General features: G+C 45.0%; 1 protein-coding gene across 1 annotated transcript in view; it reads right to left on the bottom strand.

Moving 5' to 3' along the window:
• BMP1 (bone morphogenetic protein 1) overlaps positions 1-20,956 on the bottom strand; it is a 178,002-nt gene that overhangs the window by 24,253 nt on the left and 132,793 nt on the right. Inside the window, exons 8-12 of the mRNA XM_015414229.1 lie at positions 15,727-15,842; positions 6,767-6,869; positions 5,267-5,383; positions 3,542-3,687; positions 502-697 (exon numbers count right to left, since the gene is read on the bottom strand). Coding sequence (XP_015269715.1) covers positions 502-697; positions 3,542-3,687; positions 5,267-5,383; positions 6,767-6,869; positions 15,727-15,842 — 678 coding nt within the window. The remainder of the gene's footprint in view (positions 1-501; positions 698-3,541; positions 3,688-5,266; positions 5,384-6,766; positions 6,870-15,726; positions 15,843-20,956) is intronic.

Below are 20,956 nucleotides of genomic sequence, written 5' to 3'. Positions count from 1 at the left end.
AAAAGGGGGAAAGGGTCTAACTTCACAATCCTGCGAGGAAGAAAAGGATGAATATTATCAGAAGATGAAAAATCTTCTGTGGAGACAAAAGAAACCCATTCTAGGATTAGAGTGGTGTTTCTCTCTGCCTGGCTTATAAACAAGCTTTTCCTTGCGAAGCCTGCCTCCTAGTGGCCAGAACTGGAACATGTGCACCATATCGACTACCTGCTCAGCAATAAGATGAAGGCTGCACATTGGGCTCTCTGGGTATCTTTCAGGCATGGTCTGCTTTAAAGCCATGATATTCTATCCCAGACCAAAGTCTGGATAAGTCCATTCACTGAAGCCATTCCAATTACACAGGGATGGTGCTCACACTTCAATCTACTCTCTTTTTTTGCCAGACAAGCACAGAGACTCAGTTCTCTAGCAGTGTGGCATTTATCCGCTCTCCGGCCCAGGGACACCCAAACCTGAAGTCCTGCATGTCCTCTTCTATGCTCAATGTAATGGCAGTACCTTTGAAGAAGTTGACAGCAAAGCCAGCCTTGTTAATGGACCCGTCAGACACAAACTTCATCCACAACTTGTTGGAGGTGCTTTTGATGTCATCAGGCTTATCATAACCACAGTACCTTCCAATCAGATTGCTTGTCTCCGAGTTACCATCCCGGATCTCCAGGTAGTCATAAGCGCAGCTGTCATGACGCTCAATCTGTAGGAGCGGGGGAGAAAGGGAGGGTATGGAATAATGAATATTCATACAGTGGTTGCCAGAATATATGCCAAATCTCACAGGGAAACCAAACAGAGAATAACCTGCCGAGGTTATTCTCAGTCACATACTGAGCTTGTTTTACCTCTAAGGTCATCACTGGTGGAGAATGGAAAGTCTGAGGGCACACAAGAAAGAAATGGATGGGCTGAACTAGAAAGAACATTTGGCATTTCTCACACAATTGCAAATTATGGTTGGTGGTCATTACAGGTACAAGCCTGGTTTATCCTGGGGCTCTCATAGTTATTCCTCCCTCCTTCTCATGCCTGGTTCAGAAATTACACACATTTACTCCCACAGTAAACTGTGGTTTGTGGTTGCATGTGAACCAAAAACTATGGTTTGTTCTCTACCCTCCTAACCAGAATTATAAACCAGAGTAGTTTGTAATCTGTGTTTGGGGTGGGGAAATAGTGTGTGGTTTGAAAGCAATGATAAACTAGTTAGCTGCAAACATGGAAGGGACTGATTAACTGACCATACATAAGAGGAGAGAAGTAAACACACAAGCCTGAAGATAAACACTCATTCCCATAACAACAAACCATAGTTAGCCATTATATGTGAGTGGAGCCACTGATTCTCAACAACCAGTAATCCCTCCTTTAGGCACAAAACTTCATTTGGTCCACTTTAAGCAGTTTGGCCTGACATTACATCATTTTCCCCATCACTAGACCTTCCCTTATTTTATCCCCATTGCTCAAATTGTTTCTTTTGGTCCTAAGCTTGGCCTCTTCCTCCACCACTCTCTGGTCCATCTAAAATAGGATGCAAATCCTCAGGGAAGAGGCTTTATTGCTTCTATGTTTTGTATTGCACCTTACATGCTATTTGTGTGACAGAAATATTGATAAACAGTAGTGGTGCTTGCAGAGAACTGGTTGTCAAGTCCAAACCCCAAGGGCAACAACCTATGTTTTAAAGACATGCATAAAAAGCAGAATTTCATGGTTCTTTTCCTATCACAGTGCTGTATATCTATTAGAATCTTCCATTATATGTATCTCTCTAAAGTACACAAACCCTTCTCAGGACTTAGTCCTACCAATTCCATAAAACATGTGGTACAGCCTTCCTAGAATTTTATTATTTCAGAATGCAAGTAGGGAATTCCATGATTTAATGCTTATCCACATCAAAAACTCCCTGCTTGTGAAAAGCTAGCATGTTCGGAAGAAGTGATGTAGTCTGATTTTCTCCCTCAAAGCAACTCTGTGTTCATGGCATTTTTAATGCATGGGAACAGTGAAATGTAATCCCCTTATCTTGCATTCTTGAAAGGTACAGTACAACACAACAGATCAGCTATGATTAGGCCTCACCATACAAGTTACAGAATACAAACAGGTTTTCTATTGACTTCATTCATGTTGCTTGCAAATGCAACTCAAGCAATGCCCTCACTGTTGCATGAAGTCCTGAAACAGATTTGCCAAGCATTATTTACTTTATACTATACTTTCTGCCCCCATCAAGGCTACTAAGGCAGCTAAAAGATTAAAAACGTACCTAATAAAGACATGTCTTAAAAACCATTACAATCAAACAAACATACATCATCCAAACAATCAAAACCAAGATGGGTAGTCATGTTAGTCTGTCTGTAGCAGCAGAAAAGAGCAAGAGTCCAGTAGCACTTTAAAGACTAACAAAATTTGTGGCAGGGGATGAGCTTTCGTAAGTCGCTGCTCACTTCTTCAGATACTTCTTTATATGAGCTCAAGAAAGCTCATGCCCTGCTACAAATTTTGTTAGTCTTTAAGGTGCTACTGAATTAAAATCAAGAAAAATACACATGCAAAAACATAATAACAACAATGAAGACACAGGGCAGGTTGGAGGGATCACTGAGGGAATGCCTGCTGAAACATGGTACCTGTGACCTATGCCAATCATCATTCTGACTGCATAATTCTGCACCAAATTGAAGTTTCCATACACTTTTCAAGGAGTGTATTGCCGTAATCTAATCTACATGTAACCAGGGCATGCACCACAGTGGCCAGATGTAAGCAGGAAAGGCTGCAGCTGGCTCACCAGTCAAAGCTGGTAAAAGGCATTCCTGGCCACAGCTGCCACCAGCGTATCCAGTAGTAGGCCTGGGTCCAAGAGCACCCCAAACCTTGGACCTGTTCCTTCAAGGGCAGCGCAACCCCATCTAGAACATGTGGCACCTTAAATCCTGGGTCAGATCTCAGCTCACCAGTGATTAAGTTCTGCTTATTAGACACACTTACTCCAAACCTTCCTCCAGGCATGAGTTCATGGTTTCTAAAGCCTCTGCAGAACAATGAGACAGAACTGAGTGGCATTCACCTATTGGTGTCAACCCAGCCCAAATGTCTGGATGACCTCACACAACAGCTTTGTGTCGATGCTGAAAAGCACAGTGGACATGATAGAAACTTGTAAGACCCCACAGGCCAAAGGCCAAACGGCTGAGCAGCAGTGGCACCAGAATCACCACAAAATGGTGCCTCTCAGTTCCAGCCCAGAAAGGTGGTCCAGAACGATACCATGACTGATGATTTTGAAAGCTGCTGACAGGTTGAGGAGAATCAATAGAGTCACACTCCTTCCTTCCATCTCCCAACGTAAGCTGTTTCAAGTCCCATAACCACATCTGAAACCAGATTGCAAAGGATCCAAACTGCTTTATTGTCTTCTTGCCAGTCTTGCTAACTAGGAGGCATAAGCCTATGGATCAGGTCCATTTTGATATTGCAAATAAGAACAATCAGTTTACTGGGAAATGGCTTGTAGTGCTATGTTTGGTACCTCAAATGCCTGGAAAGCGAGGCCCACATGGAAACCCTCTGAGACAGTAATCTTCCAGATGCATGCTTTATTTGGCCGGTAATCATCAGGATAGTTTGGAGACTGGATGTGTCCATTGTCTTTCTTCATCTCTCCCCCACAGATTGCTAGAAGGAGAACAAACGCGTGAGAGGCACACCCCAGCCAAAATCTTGTTTTCCTTGGGAAAAGGCTCATCTGCGTCTGGAAATACAGGACCCTGCAGAGGGACCCCTTATGACAGGAGAAACATACATAGCTGTCTTATTAAAAAAACTCACATCAAGTCTAGGTGAGGTGATGGGATTTCTGCATGGGATACTATACCCACAATATCTGCAGGGGTAGAACCCCTGTTCAATTATCCATCTCAGGAGGGAGCTGTAGCAACTGCCCTCTGCCATCTGAGAGACAGAAACTGATCTGCAGATGGGCAAAGAAGGAAAGGTCCATGCCAATGATCTCCCCACCTCCATTCCCACTGCTAGGGATAAACCCAGACAGAAAGGGCAAAAGCAGACATGTTAGATCACAGACCTCCATCAGTCTGTAAAAGGTACATTGTGTGTATTCCAGCTGTTCAGGTTAGAGTTAGGGTAGGGAGGGCAGAGGGGATTTAACCCTTCAACCCCCTGCTTCGTTTTGCTAATCAAAACTAGGCTTTCCATGTTTTTATCAGTATTTAAAAGTGGGGAGTGTTCTTTAAAAATGATCTTTTTTCTTTTAAAATGTTAACTGGGCAGGAAGCCTTATTTCAATTAGAGAAACCAAGTTGCCTTTCTGTGTGGCCCTCATCTGGATCATGTCTGCAAACACAATTTACATTCTGCAGATTGATGGAGTTCTGTGATTGTGTCTGCTTTGATAGAAGAGTGGTGGACATGGTGGAGGGTTGGAGAGATGGTAGGAAGAGCTTCAAAGCTTTAGGAAGAAGGCAAGGAGGAACAGCTAGAGACACAAGGGAACAAGAATGGGAATCCTCTGTGGTAAATATAACTTTTGTATCATCTCTCTAGTTCTCCTGTGTTTTAAGGCAGCTAATGCATTATGCTCCAGGCACAAGGGGTCAGCTCAGGACCTACCCCATCTGCAAATGACCTCCCATCTACCAGGGAAAAGCATTTTTTAATACCCATCACTCGTCTATTTTTAATACCCATCACTCGTCTATTTAATCCAAAAATAATTACAAATAGCACAGAAAAAAATAACTGAAATGACAATAAAAATAACTGAAATGACAATAAAATGACAATAAAATTTCTACTATCCAAAATTACATAGAAAGGACACTCCTCATTTTCCTTTTACAACAGAGGAATCATTCTCCATGATAGTTCATTACATTTTCTTCTATCAGGATATGCCTTGATTTGGGGGCTTCTAAGACAAATTTTGTCATGCTGCAATATATTTATGTGGACTACCCTACGTTGCTCACTCTGAATCCTTAGGAAAGGAAGGCTGAAAACTGAAATACATAATACATACCCTGCCAACCCTAGAAAAGGAACCTGGTTGCCTTGGTACATAAAAGCTTGAAAGAGTTATTCCAATGTGTTGTACATAGGCTGTACCCTAAAAATATGATTCTGGCTTCTAAGTAATTTGAAGGGTTTTCCTCCTGTGGCCATATCCTACCCTTCACTGAAATCCTCCCCATCCTTGCACTTCTCCTGCTGAGGTTGAGTAGGAAAAAACCAGTACCTTCATAGACTGCAAAGAAGCCTTTGCCGACCCAGTTGCTGCTGCTGCGGAATTCTATCCAGAGGCGGCTATCGCTGGAGAGGATGGACTCCGGGAGCTTATTCCCACAGAACCTACCTGGAGAAAAACCACACTTTACTGGATATGTCTTTTGTACCTCTGGGTGGTTTACTGCTGAGTGGCAGAACTGCACTTCTTTCTGTTCATGCAGAGTCACATGTATCCCTGGTCCTACTGAGTCACTCACCCTAAATTCCATTTCCTTCCCCAACATTCTCAAACTCAGACATTACTAAAGACTCCAAACTCTTTAAACCCTGGAATTGTGGAACAGACTTTTCATCAGGGATAGGTGACCTATTTGGCACAAGTGCCAAGAAAAAAAAAGCTGCATACACCTGTGAAGATGGTGGTGTGCAGCAAGCAAAGTGGGGAAGGGACAAGAGCTGTACTTGGCCAGACAAACTGGGAGTAGGCTGAGCCTCAGCACCGTCACCAGAGCCCCAGACAAGGCCCTTGGATCTAGCTGGAGGCAGTGCAGGCTAAAGAGGCGATGACACACAAGCCAGGCCCTTTACCTTCTCCCACACCACCTGCCCCAGCAGCACTGCCAGCATCCTAGGGTCTTGCACTAATCGCTTGAGCGGAGAACAGTCCCAGCATGCTGAGCAAAATGGTTTCATATGTTGCTGTTTGGCACACGTGCCGGGGGTTGCTGATCCCTGCTTTACAGGAGAATAATTACTCACATATAGTTGGAATGCCTTTAATGGCAAATTTTAGTGGAACACCCCCTCCCATTTTAAAGGCCCCTACCCAAAGAATTCCTTACAGAATAGTAAAACTATAGTTTCACCTGCTGCCGGCTAAAAAACCAACAAAATGCATTTCAGTGCATTTTATTTGCTAAATTAAGTCTTAATGCACTGTCAAGGAAAACCTGGAAGTAGGGTTGTCGATGGAGGAGTGGTGACGATCGGAAAAGGGGGGGGGGGGGGGGGGGGATGAATTAATGGAGGCAAGAGTGCCAAAAGGGAGTTTTATATTGTCTCAGTATTTATCTGCAGTCTATAAGGGAGGAAGATACTGCTCCCTCCTCAAATTGTGAGACAGGTGAAATGTCAATCAAAATACATTATAAGAGCCAGTGTTGTGCAGTGGTTGGACTAAGACCTGAGAGACCTGGGTTCAAATCCCCACTCGGTCATGAAGCTGATAAGGTAACTTTGAGTCACCAACTCTCAGACTAATCTTCCCTCACAGAGTTATTCTGAGGACAAAAATGTAGTAGGAGGTGCCCTGATTGGGTTAAAATGTATAGACAGAGAGTCCTATCTGCTCTATTGACTGATGGGAGATCAATGGGCTGGCATTTCAGTAAGAGTTCAGAGAAGATGAAGTTCAGAGTCTCTTCCAATGTTATAATGTATGCCTATATGAGATCTAGACATACACCACAGCTTGACCGCTTTCAGACACAGATGCACTCCTGCTGGTTACCTCGCAAAGCGGCCTTTCTCCAGAACCCGTCTCTCACCTCCACGTAATCATACCAGCATAACCGACTTCGGTACAGATCCAGGGATGTAAAGTTCAGCCTAATCTGGGAAGCAAGCAGAGATTACATCACCAGGAATAAGCAACACATATTCAACTACCACTTAAACACATTCTGCGAATTTTCGTTCCCCATTTGTTTTGATAATAGTAGCCAACTAACAGTGGTAGTGGGTATAACTGCTGCAGCAGTTCAAAATTTATAGCCTCACCTATGGAAGAAAATACATATATTTTGTCTATACATACATATACACAATGTGGAACTAGGGGACCAATATGCCTTTCATATTTTAGACTTCATTTATAATAAACAAAAACAACACAAATTTCTATATGGAATGACTGAGAAGAAAAACATGAATATTGTTGAAGGATCAAGGTTTGTTCCGGAGGAAGAAAATTTCCTCACTCCTTGCTTGGTTTTCCACCTCTGCTTAACTCATTAACCTGAATAAAACTAACAGTAGTCCACACGTCATCCCCCCACCCCCAATCGATACAGAGGGCTGGATCCTGCAAACTGCAGGCATGAAGATCATGGGATCCCCCCCCCCAAACCCTTTCCAACCCCAGAGGAAGTTTATTCCTGGAGGGATTTGCATTTGCTAATAGCTACATGGGTCAGGCTGCTGCAGTTCACAGATATGTACATTAATCTGCCTTATAATGAATCAAACCACTGATCTATTAAGATTAGTAGTGCCTCCTCTGATTGGCAACAGCTCTCTAGGGTCTCAGGAACAGGTCTTTCATATCGCCTACTTGATACTTTTAATTAGAGATACCAGAGATTGAATTTGAGACCTTCTGCATACAAAGCCGAAGCTCTAACATTGAGTCACAGCCTCTCCTGGGCTGTGTTAAATGTATTACGATCATTTGAAACTGCCTTATCCCATCAGATCTTTCCACCTGCTTGACTCAATACTGTCTTCAGACAATACTAAACACTTGAATAAAACTACCCAAAAATCAGCATGATGAAACAACGGCATTTTTGCAGGAACCAGGCCCCGTTTTCTCTTAAGATAGTGATGCCTTGCTGTATCACTCCCTCCTTCTTCAGAACAAAGGCAGCTCCAGAGAAATTCTGGAAGCTGTTCGCTCAGTTTGTTTACTTCTAGGTGAAGAAGCCAGAAAGACAGGTTGCTTACCTGTAACTGGTGATCTTCGAGTGGTCATCTGTGCATTCACACCCTTGGGATACTCTGCGCCTGCGCTGACCTTCTCGGTACCGATAGCTAGCAAAAGGGATTTTCGCGCCTCTCCCAGGTCACGCGCCGGCTCCACTGCGCATGACCAAGGAGGGGCACGCAGATCCCGCCAGTTCCTTCTGACCGCCGCCCAACAGCCTTCAAAGAAACAAGATGAAGGGCCGAGAGCAGAGGGGAAGGAGGGCGGGTGGTGTGAATGCACAGATGACCACTCGAAGATCACCAGTTACAGGTAAGCAACCTGTCTATCTTCTTCGTGGTCTCTGTGCATCACACCCTTGGGAGAATAGCAAGCAATAACTCTTACCTGGAGGAGGGGCCGAGGCCCTACACCTGCGCCGTCTGCAAGATAGACCGACCCAACGCCACACGACGAGTAGACCGGACATCAAGGGCATAATGCTTCACGAAGGTGAGCGGAGTAGCCCAAGTCGCAGCGTTGCAGATGTCCTCCAATGGCATCCCTCTCAGGAAAGCTGTGGAAGCCGCCACCGCCCTTGTAGAGTGGGCGCGAAGTTGACCTGGAAGAGGTCTCTTAGCCAAAGCGTAACATAGCTTGATTACTTCCACAATCCACCTGGACAGCGTCTGGGAAGAGATCTTCTTCCCTAGGGAGGGCATACTGTGAGCAACAAACAAGGCTGGAGACTGACGAAAAGACTTGGTCCTGCCCAAATAGAACAGCAACGCCCTCTTAACATCCAGAGAGTGCAATTTCCGTTCCTCTTCATTGGCAGGAGACGGGAAAAATGACGGCAAAACTATATCTGAACGTAGATGAAACTCCGAAACGACTTTCGGTAAGAAGGAGATGTCCAAAGACAACGACACCCCATGAGGGGAAAAAATCAAGTATGGTGGATCACACCTTAAAGCAGACAACTCACTGACTCGACGAGCAGAAGTAATGGCCACCAGAAACGCAGTCTTGAGCGATAACAACTTTAGAGAGCAAGTGGCCAGTGGTTCGAAGGGTTTTCCCATCAAAAACCGCAAAACTAAAGCCAAATCCCAGGCCGGAGTCGGAGAACGACGGGGAGGGTACAGGCGAATAAGACCTTTACAAAACTGTTTCGTCTGAGGATGCGAGAAAACTGAAAACCCATCAATAGATGGATGAAAAGCTGACACCGCAGCTAAATACACCTTAACTGAAGAAAAACTGAGTCCCAAGTCCATTCTGGACAAAATAAACGCAAAAATAGACCTCAAATCCACTGGCGGAGGAGGTAAATTGGAAGAACTCAAGTACTGTAGGAATAAATCCCACTTCTTTGCGTAAGACGTCCTAGTAGACAGTTTACGACAATTCAACAGGACCTCATTGATACGGTCATCCATCACTGAAAGCGTATTTCCCATAGAGTCAACTTGAGACTCAGAGGATCGTAGTGAAGGACCTGGCCTTCCTGAGCTTGGAGGAGATCCAACTCCTGCGGGAAGTGTACGAAGGATCCCTTGGCTAACCGCAGCAGTGTCGGAAACCACACCTGCCGAGGCCACCAGGGGGCTACCAGGAGACAATGGGGCTTGTCCTGTTGTATTTTCACAAGCACCCTGTGGAGCAGCGGAATCGGAGGAAATAGGTATAGAAAGTCGTGAGCCCACGACATCAACAGACCGTCCCCCATTGACAGAGGGTCCAACCCCGCTCTGGAGCAAAACCTGGGACACTTCTTGTTCAATCGAGTTGCAAAAACATCGATGTGGGGATGTCCCAGATGTTGAAAAAGAGGAAGGAGATACTTTGAGTTCAACTCCCATTCGTGGTCCGATGCTCCCCCTCTGCTCAGGAAATCCGCTTGTTGGTTCAAAGTTCCTGGCAGATGGGCAGCTTGGAGAGTGATGTTCCAATGAAGGCACTCTTCCCATATGTCCATAGCTAGCCTGCAAAGGGACCTGGACACGGTCCCGCCCTGGCGATTGATATAAGCCATCGCAGTTGTGTTGTCCGTAAAAATCAACACATCCTTCCCTACAACCTGTCTGAGTAGGGATCTTAGGGCAAACTTTACGGCCAGCAGTTCCAGATAGTTGATATGATGACTCTTCCAAAGGGGTTGCCATGGAGCACCCACACAAGTGTCGTCTGTATGAGCACCCCAACCCCACAGGGAGGCATCTGTGGTGATGGACATTACGGGAACTATCGGTTGGAACGGTGCACCCGCCAACAGATTGGTGTCCACGAGCCACCACTGCAGGGAGACGAGGACCTGCGGAGGCACTACCAGTTGAAGGCTCGGAGGATGGATGGAAGGGCGAAATTTCTTTAGAAACCACAGCTGCAACGGGCGCATGCGAAGGCGTGCATATTCGATCACGGAAGTGGTGGCTGCCATGAGACCCAAGATCCGCTGAATGTGGACCGCTGATGTCACGTTGGACTGGAACAAACGTTGAATTTCCAGACGAATGGTATCTGCCCGTTGGCGAGGAAGGTACGCCCGAGTGGCTAGGGAGTCTATGACAGCTCCTATGAACTGCACGCGAGTTGCAGGTTGCAGCATGGATTTCTGTAAATTCACCAGAATTCCAAGGGAGGAGAGGACCGACAAAGTAATGGTGATGTGTTGAAGGAGACATTCCTTCGAATCTGCCACCATTAACCAGTCGTCTATGTATGGAAAAATCTGGATGCCCTGAAGACGAAGGTGGGCGACGATCACCACCATTACCTTCGTAAAGACCCTGGGGGCGGTAGAAAGCCCGAAGGGGAGGGCTTTGAATTGATAATGGTCCTCTCCGACAGTGAATCTGAGGAATTTTCTGTGACGAGGGTGGATGGAGACGTGAAAATAAGCGTCTTTGAGATCTAAAGTGACCATCCAGGTCCCTGGAGACAGGAGTGGTAAGATGCTTTGCAAAGTGGTCATACGAAACTTTTTGTAAATGATGAATCGATTGAGAAATCTTAGATCCATAATTGGACGAAGTCCTCCGTCCTTCTTGGGGACCGTGAAATATCTGGAATAAATCCCCTGGCAACGATCCGCCATCGGGACTGTCTCTATGGCGTTTTTCAGTGTCAGGGATTGTACTTCTTGAAGCAGGACGGGTGACGTCGGGGTTCCAATGAAATGGGAAAATTTGGGGACCTGAGAAAACTCTATGAGATAGCCATCTCTTATTATAGAATGAACCCATTTGTCTGTAGAAATGTCCAGCCATGCGTGAAGAAAAGGAGCGAGGCGAGTATGAGCGAGACGGTTGAAGTCAAAGCCCCTGCTTGGGATTTTTAGGAAACTTCGACTTATAGGCACCAGACGATTGTCCTTTGTTCTTAGGGGGGAAAGACCTTGACTGAGAAGAGGGAGGTCTTTGCCATTGATCCGTAGGTGATTTACTGTACGGTTGTCTAGTAGGCCAAGGTTGTCTAGGCCACTGCTTAGTTTTAGAGTACTTAGGTGGGGGAGATATTCCCAAACTCTTGGACGTCTTGATACTCTTGTCCATTTCTTGTAATACCGTATCAGTGGTGGAGCTAAACAATCCAGAACCTTCAAAGGGAAGGTCTTCCACCGATGATCTGGTATCATATGGCAATGAAGAAGAGCGGAGCCAGGCATGTCTGCGTAGTGCTACGGAAGTTGCCAGAGTCTTGCTCGCTGATTCCAGGGAATGTTTGGCAGCACTAATTTGATGCCTAGCCAGTACCATCCCTTCATTCTGAATCCTTTTAATCTGTGGCTGACATTCTTTAGGCACGTGCGGAAGGAAATCATTCAAACGTTTCCATAAATTGAACTGATAGCGGCCCATGCAGGCTGCATAATTAGCCGTTTTAACGCCCATTGCGCCGACAGTGTAGAATTTTCTACCAACCGAATCTAATTTCTTCCCTTCCTTATCTGAAGGCGTGGAGTGACTCGATTTCCCTTTCGTGGACGATGAGACGACCAGAGAATTGGGTTTAGGATGTGTGTACAGAAACTCAGCCCCTGATTCCTGGATTTTGTACATGTGATCCAAACGTTTATTGGATACATTAATGGAGGCTGGGTGAGTCCAAAAATCTTTGGCAGTTTGTAAGAGGACTTTTGTCATTGGAAGAGCCACAGAAGGCGAAGTGTTGGAATGCATGATGTCAAAAACATTGTCATCCACAAAACTGGCAACGAGAGTGGGAGTCATAGATAGGTCTAACGCCATACGTTGCACAAAGTCTCCATATGACTTAACATCCTCCGATGGAGAGATAGGCAAGTCTGCTTCCACATCTTGTGGGGTGAGCTGTATATTTACGTCCTCTACATGTTCAGAGGAGTCGTCTGAATCGGAGGATACATTGGATGGTTCCGATGACCCGGGTAATTCCGGTTGTGACGGTGCCGGTGTGTTGACCGGGGGCGCAATCGGACCCGGTGGAAGTGTCGGTATCGACTGTTTCGATATCGAGGATCGATCCCGACAGTGCGAAATGCGGGATGACACCGATTGACGATCCCAGTCTGGTGGGGGCGGTGGAGGGAATGCCCAGGGGTATGGGTATCGGTTCCCATATAAGTAGTGCCATTGTCTCTCATCCCAGGCTAAGGGAGGGGACGCCGGTCGGTGTCGATCATCGACTCCACGTTCCGGAGAAGCATGAGAGGATTGACGACTCGACATATCAGATTGCGACTGAACTGTCTGCTGAGTAAGGTCGATGTCGAGATCTGAACCGATCGGGTGGTGCGGTTCTTGCGTGAGATCTCGGCCTTGACTGGCTGAAACCTTATGGACTTTTGACTTGTCCGTTTTAGGTTTCTTCGACTGCTGTGAGTCTTTGCCCTGCTTCCGGATCTTGGAAGGTACGGCATCAGATATCCCCTGCTTCCGGATCTTGGAAGGTACGGCATCAGATATCCCCTGCTTCCGGATCTTGGAAGGTACGGCATCAGATATCCCCTGCTTCCGGATCTTGGAAGGTACGGGGTGGTCTTTTATCGGCGTCGAACGTTTCGGTGCCGAAGCATCGATTGCGACCGTCGACGTCGATGTTCCCGGAACGGGAGGACAAGTGTCCGCAGCCAGGGTCGACATCGAGGCGTGTCCGGACGTGTCCAATGGAGAGGAGGACTGAGGGGATAGTGCCTTCTCCATCAAAGCCAAATGCAGACGAGCTGCCCTGTTTTTTCTCGTCTGGTTCGAAAACTTCCGGCAATGTCCGCACTTGGACACACAGTGCGACTCCCCTAGACAGACGAGGCAAAGTGAGTGCCCGTCGGTGGGGGATATTTTAAGGCCGCAAGTCTTGCACCGTTTGAAACAACCCCACCGCGGGGCCATAGGCCAGCGGAGGGGAAACGAGAAAAAACACACAACAACACCCGGAGAAAAATGCTAACTACAAAAATAAAGAAAAAGAAAGTAACTAAACGCAGGTTTAGCAAAAGTTTGTACTTAACAGACCGAAGCAGAAGGCGTCCTACCAGCGCGGCGGTCAGAAGAGAACTGGCGGGATCTGCGTGCCCCTCCTTGGTCATGCGCAGTGGAGCCGGCGCGTGACCTGGGAGAGGCGCGAAAATCCCTTTTGCTAGCTATCGGTACCGAGAAGGTCAGCGCAGGCGCAGAGTATCCCAAGGGTGTGATGCACAGAGACCACGAAGAAGATCTGGAAGAAATTCCAATCCTTGCTGACCTTGTAGCCATCCAAAGGAACACAAAGGCTTCTATAGCTTTCTGGCATATGTGCCACAGAGTGCTTTTCTCCAGCTTAGGGTTGTCACTTTTTAAAAAGGTCATGCTCCTATACCTTTAAAAATAGTTAGAAAATTAGTAGATAAAGCTCTTTATCAGCTACTAAATCACTTTATCTCAGAAGTTTCACCTGCTAAATTCCTGGATTGTGGTTACAAGGAAATGAGCCGATCCAAAAGACAGCTCTGAACACATGAAGCTGCCCTGTCTCTAGTCTACTTAAGCTTCGTATTGCCCATTTTGACTGTTGGGATCTCAGGCATAGCAAGTCTTTTCCATCATCAAGATCTTTTAAATGGAGATGGCAGGAATTGAACCTAGGACCTTTTACATGCAAGGCACATGTTCTACCACTGAGCCACAGCTCCTCTTATTCTATCTGGATGCTGCAAGCATTGCTAACATCAGCAGAGAAGATGGAAGGCACACAGCCTGGGCACTTACTTGAGTATGCGCTATTATTATTATTTTCATTAATATAGTATAATTGTATTATAGTTTTAATGTTTTTATTTAGTATTCCACTAGTATTTAAATATTTAGTAAGAATAAAAGTTAGATTTTGACAAACAATTAAGACAATATTCAGGTTTTAATGATGTGTTAATCTCAGCCTAGACGTTTGTTCAGCACTTAAAGATGTAATCTCTCTTATTGTTAACAGATTATTGCTAACATTAGGAAAGTTCTTGTTTATTCTTTCAAAGAGAGAACCCATCCCCAAACACTGTAATATTGATGTTTTATTGTCTGCCTCTATATTTGAAATATGTATTCTTACTAATACATTTGATTTTACTTGTTGTATATAACAACACATAATGTTTCATAAATTTGATAAATCTATATTTTCCCCTACCCCCTTTTCCCTTTTGTATCCCACTTTTTTTAAACAATACAAAAAAATTTAATCATGAGTATGCCCTATTATTCATCTGCACCAGATCTTTTGAAATTCATTTAGACCTCCCAATTTTAAAACAGTTCCACAAGCTCAAAATGAAAAACGGCTGAAACCAGATTCATCTCTGGCTGTTGCAATTGCATGTGTTTCTTTATACTGATGGAAACCATTCAGATTGCAGACATTCCTAAACCAAACTGAGTCTGACAGCACAGCTTTTCCAAGCTAGGAACCATTTAGCATATTAGTCTAGAAATGGTCCCAAACCTCCAATGGTCCCAAACCTCCATGCCAGAGTCCAGCTCAGAATCTGCCTGAAATGTAGATGTGGGTCTTTCTTCCACAGAGAACATGCACTGTCCTCAGTAATCAGAACAGATAAGTCTGCAGTTCAAAGATAAGTCTGAAGTTCAAATGGAAGACATAGTATGATAAACGCCATTAGGGACTGCAAAAGGGCCTGGTTATTATTTGCAAGCCTCATCAAAAGGGGAAAAAGAGGTCTAACTTCCATCAAGATCTCTGTATGATCATGAACATACACGAATAAAAGGCATGTGACTTGCAAACATGGAACCTTCTTTGCAGTGAGTATATCTGATACTGGCTTTCCAACATTACAAAACTATAACGTTCCACATTAAAAAGTGTGTGTTTCCAGCTTTTTTCTGCTTTTCCTTACCCTAATAAGCCCCAATAAGGCAATAAAGAAGTTTGAGTCATAGGGAAAGTGGAAAGAATGGGAGTAAAAGAAGAGCAAGACTCGGTTCACACAACTAGATGATAAAATCTTACCATGTCCAGTATTGACTTCTACTGGTACGTCCTGAATTCAAGGGCTAAGATGACTCAATCCCACAACATCTGTGATGGTCTTTTTCACAAAACCTAGCCTATGCCTGATAATGGCAATTATCATGTAAGGAAGATGGTCATATGAATCAGTCCTAGGAGAAATGGTAGGAGGGGGAGAAAGGTAAGGGGACAAAGAAAGAAATAAAAGGACGACAGCAGGAAAGGAGGATAGAAAAGGGAAGGGGAACAGATGGTGGGGCAGTTGAAGTGAGATAACAAAACTGGTCGTTTGGAGCCACAAATACCTTTTCCCCTGGAGTGACAGATATTCTCCAGATGCAGTGCATGTGTGCAGAATATCCATTGGGAAACTCAGGTGAAGAGAAGTTCCCTTGACTCTCTTGCAGGGTCTCTCCACAAGCTGGAAGGGAGAAAAGAAAAGAAAAAGTTCATGCAAAAGAAGCAAGTTAAAGAAGCCAATCCGTTGGTATCTTTGCAAGTAACACCTTCCAGAACAACCAGATGTTTCCAGTTTCAGGGAGGGGTCCATAGTCCAGGCACTGGGGAGATTGTCTTCCTGCAGTGATGGGGAAAGTATTTATGCTTTTCTGGGACATTTCTTATGCATCTGGGTACATAACAGAGGCTGGGAGAAAGCACCTATAAGCAGGGCTGCAAAATGAAAGTTCTGTGATAAGATAACACAAATTTGGCAACAAGAAAAGAGGAATCCCACTACCTGCATAAATGATGTAGACTAAGGAAATCAGCACATTTAAATTTGGCTCATCTCTTCTGCTAGTTGTATTATTTATTTATTTATTTGATTTTTATCCCGCCCTCCCGCCGAAGCGGCTCAGGGCGGCTTACAACAGTAAAACCAACAACACATCTAAAACAGTCTATAACAACACAATAAAATCGCAGTTTACACACAATACAACATACACATGGCGGCAACCATAAAGTGCTATCATGCTAGGTCTGGGTTATTAAATGCTTGGCGGAATAACTCTGTCTTCACCGCTCTCCGGAAGGAAGAAAACACGGTTACACTTACCTGTAATTGATGTTCATCAAGTGTCTTCTGTGCAGTCCCACATGGGACTGCTTGAGAGCAGGCCTGCCATGGAGGATTTTTCCACAAGCTTCTAGAAACCTAAGCTGCATGCTCCCCCTCCCCCTAGGCACAATCAGAGCTCCAGGCTCTGTACCCACCCAAACAATCACGTGATGGGGGGAGCACTCTTCCTTCGGTCCTCTTTTCACCACCATGAAGATAGTGAAGAAGGTACATGGCCCACAGCAGGGAAGGAGGGAGGGATGTGTGCCTGCACAGAAGACACTCAATGAACATCAGTTATAGGTAAGTGCAACCATGTTTTTATCTTTGTATCTTCTGTGCAGTCCCACATGGGAGATTAGCAAGGTCACTTACCATGGAGGTGGGTGTGGGCCAATTAATGGAAAAGTGACTGCAATGCTGCTTTTCAAAGAGTTGCCTCTCTCCTGGAATCTACATCAATGGAGTAGTGTTTGATGAACACCTTCAGAGAGGACCAAGTCGCTGTTCTGCAGATCTCTCTGACACCGAGGTGGCACTGAAAGGCCGTGGAAGATGCCTGAGCCCTTATTGAATGTGCTTTTAGAGGAAAGGGACATTCCAAACCTGCCCTAGTGTATGCCATTTTGATAGCGGCTGCCATCCACCTAGAAAGGGGTTGTGCTGACACAGCCTTCTCTTTGTTTGGGTCTCTGAAACAAAGATGTTGCTATCCTTCCTGAATATAGAGGTGCGATCTAAATAAAATAAAAGTGCTCTCCTAACATCTAACATGTGGAGTGTGTTCTCTGCCACAGATTGTGGGTCAGGGAAGAAGATTGGTAAGACTATGTCCTGTGAAATGTAAAACTGTGAGACAATTTTGAGAATAAAATTGAGGCTGGGGCGTAAAACTGTCTTATCCCTGTGGAATTTGGTAAATGGGGGTTGAACCTGAGTGCTCAGATCTCACCCACCCTACAGGCTGATATAATTGCTACTATGAATGCGGTTTTGTAAGACAACAGAGATCACATGATGCCATTTGTTCAAACGGTTTATGTATCAGCTGAGATAACACGAGAGATGAGCTCCACTGAGGAACCAGAGATTTAACTGGTGGATACAAGTTAACTAAACCTTTAAGAAATCTTTTTGACAATATATTTGAAAACATGGGCTTAGAATCCACCCCAACAAGAAAGGCTGAAATGGGCACTAAATACACCTTGATAGAGGTGGTGGACAAACCAGAGATCACCATCAAGAGTAGATATTCGAAAATCTCTGATAAGGGGAAGGCTCTGGTCTAATCTTTCTATCTAGTGCCCATGCAGTAAAATGTTGGCATTATAGGACCTATGGGTAGATAGTTTATGGGCAGACACCAAAACATCAGCTACCCTGTCTGACCACTGGTTTATGGCAAAACTAACCACATGCTGACATGTAACATCTCTACGGTGTGGTAGAGGACTGGTCCTAAGGATAGTAGGTCCCTTGCTGGAGGTAGAGATATTCTTCTCCCTTGGCAAGTTTCTATAACGTTGGGAATCACATCCTTCTGGGCCAGAAGGGTGCTATGAGAATACACGTGCTGCTATCTGGTTTCAGCACTATGCAGTGGAGCACGGGGAAGGGTGGGGAAGCACAGTAAAGGCCATGAGACAATTGCAGGTGGAAGACACCTCCCAGGGACAGATTGTCCATGGCTGCTCTTGTGTTGCTCACGGAGGCGAACAGGTCAATCTATAACAGTAGAAAAGAGCAAGAATGGGAGTCCATCTGTCCTATATACTAGAAAGTGGAGTGATCGACAGATTGACTCCCATTCTCGCTGTATCTGAAGAAGTGAACAGTGACTCATGAAAACTCACAACCTGCCACATATTTTGTTAGTCTTTAAGGTGCTAATGGGTTCCCGCTCCTTTCTGCTGCTACAGACAAACATGGCTACCCTTCTTGATCTAGGTCTACCTATGGGTGACCTAACTTTTCGAAGATGGGGTCTAAGTACTTTGTGTTCATGGACCACTGATGTGTTGATAGTGGGTTTCTGCTTAGTCTGCCATCTTGTTGTCTTGACCTGCTATGTGCATGGCTACCAGAATGGCCCAATCCCATAAAAGCAGATTATTTCCTTGCACAATCTGAGGGAGCCCATTCCCCATTGTTTGTTGATGTAACACTTGGCTGCTATGTTGTCCCCAGACAGCAGCAGATGTTTTTGGTGGACAATGTCTGAAAAATAAGCAAGGGTATATCTAACCACTTGAAGTTCTAAGACATTAACACGAAGCCTTGACTCAACAGGACTCCAGTACTCATTAATACAGACTGAGCCACAATGGGCACCCCAACCTGTCAGAGAGGCATCTGTGAACAGGTGAAGATCATGTTGAGAAACCCCTAAGGGCATGCCTTCTAGCAGGTTGGAATCTACCAACCACCAAACCAGGGATCTGATGACCTGTCTAGGTATTCAGAGTTTTCGCCATTGAGAGTCTATCCACACCTTGAACTTCCCTAGAAGCCAGTTCTAAAGGGGATGTATGCAAAGTCTTGCATGACGAATCATTGCTGTGGAGGCCATAAGACCTAGCAGCTTTTGTATGTGAATAACTTTCTGGAACCTATTCTGAGAGAATCTCGCCACACAATTCTAGATTGTTCTGGCTCTCCTGACTGGGAGGTATGCCTTATGTGGGATGGTGTCCAATGAATTCAGTGTGTTGGGTAGGGATCAGGGTGCACTTAGGACAGTTTATTATAAACCCCAGTCACTCTACGGTGGTTACAGCAAGCAAACTTTGGGCTGTAAGCTGTGCCTCTGACTCCCCTATGAATAACCAGTCATCCAGTCTAAGTCTGCCTGGCAGGGAGGGTGGGATATAAATTAAATAAATAAATAATAATAAATAAATAAAATCTAGGTAGGAACAAACAGAGCAGCCTTTTACGTTTAGATGAGCTACAACAGATGAGACACATTTGGTAAAGACTGGGGGCTGTGGTCAAACCAAATGACAACACTGAGTACTGAAAGAATTGACCCGCAGATCTAAACCTAAGGAATTTCCTGCACTCTTCGTGGATAGCAATGTGGAAGTATGCACAAAGATGAATAGAGAGTTGCATATGGCAATGAAACCTTATGAGCTAGCTCATTCTACATTTTGGTTTTGGGGACTTCTATCTTTGAAACCCTGAAGGACTAGAAACTTTTTTTTAAAAAGGAGGCATTCTTACACACTAAATTTTATGGCGAATACTAACTGAAACATTTCAGTGGGGAAACTGCAGAGTATAATGCTCAGACCTGCTTATTCTCCTAAATCACCATCACCCTGTTTGCCACAGGAAACAATAATTCCTTATCCCTTGTTTTGCCCACTGAAATGGTTTCATTCAAGATCAGACCAGCCTCTGCTCAACCCTTTCCCCCCAAATGTCTACAGCATGTTTTGCAGTTGTGATGGTAGCTATGGAAACCAGACCTGAAGCCATGTTGCCACAGTGATGGAAGTTGTGACTTTAGCACAGCCTTTCTAAACCTTACAAGAGTTTTCATGTTCTCCCTTTTCCTCCTTTTGCAACAAAGCACCAGGAGAACCAGAATCCTCTAAAAAGCAATGCTCCTCTCCCCTACCTGCTTTTCCCAGCAATAGCTGCCAGCCACAGCCCCAATCCTAGCCATGCCTTTAAATGCCAGTAAAAGCCTCCCAGTTGCTTGCACCCAAAACCTGTGGCAGCAGCAATTGCCTTCTTATTCCCTGCTTCAATCCAGGCATGATGTCACTTCCCTATGATGCCCTACTGCCTTGCCTCCAACCAGCTATGATCACATCAGCCTTTTCTACTCAGTATCATCTGGAGGCCACATGATCCTCTGCAGAGAGGATGACTCTAAGCTAAGATACCTTTCCTTATGAGTGCTTCCAGAAGGGCCCAAAAAACCTTAAGTGAATGATGGAATAAGCACCCGATCTCTTGCCTTTGATCCCAGGACCAAGTACACTCTGAGATTCTATACAAGTGTAGAAAAAGAACAGAATTTGGGTACTGCGCCTGAGATTTAGCACCATGGCTTTAAATTTACATAGGTTCCCAAACATATTTGGCCTACTGCCAAAAGGCTGCTTTAGATAGGTTCTGGACTCTTCTTTCTTTATGCTTCCACCGCCCCCCTTATTTGTATTCAATGCCCCTCAATTGCACCCAAGGCTCCGACCACCCACCTGGATCATTCCAGCACCCTCAGGGAACCACTGTATGAATTTTCCAGCTATTACATGAACAAAGGCAAAGTGGAAAATGTGGGGCTAACTGTAAGTTACATGCAAACACATATGACAAAGTCAGTTCCTTGACAGTACAGCTACTTGTTCTACAGCAACTGTACAGGGGTAGAAAATAACATTATCATAGAGCCTGCACATGTCAAAGCCCCTAGACTAGCCAAGGACCTTGATCTTTCAGGAATCAGATCCAAG

This window comes from Gekko japonicus, unplaced genomic scaffold, assembly GCF_001447785.1.
Source record: "Gekko japonicus isolate JY-2015 unplaced genomic scaffold, Gekko_japonicus_V1.1 scaffold9, whole genome shotgun sequence".
Classification (NCBI taxonomy): Eukaryota; Metazoa; Chordata; class Lepidosauria; order Squamata; family Gekkonidae; genus Gekko; species Gekko japonicus.
Note: the sequence above shows the minus strand (reverse complement) of the source record. Positions and strands in the feature narration are given on the sequence as shown.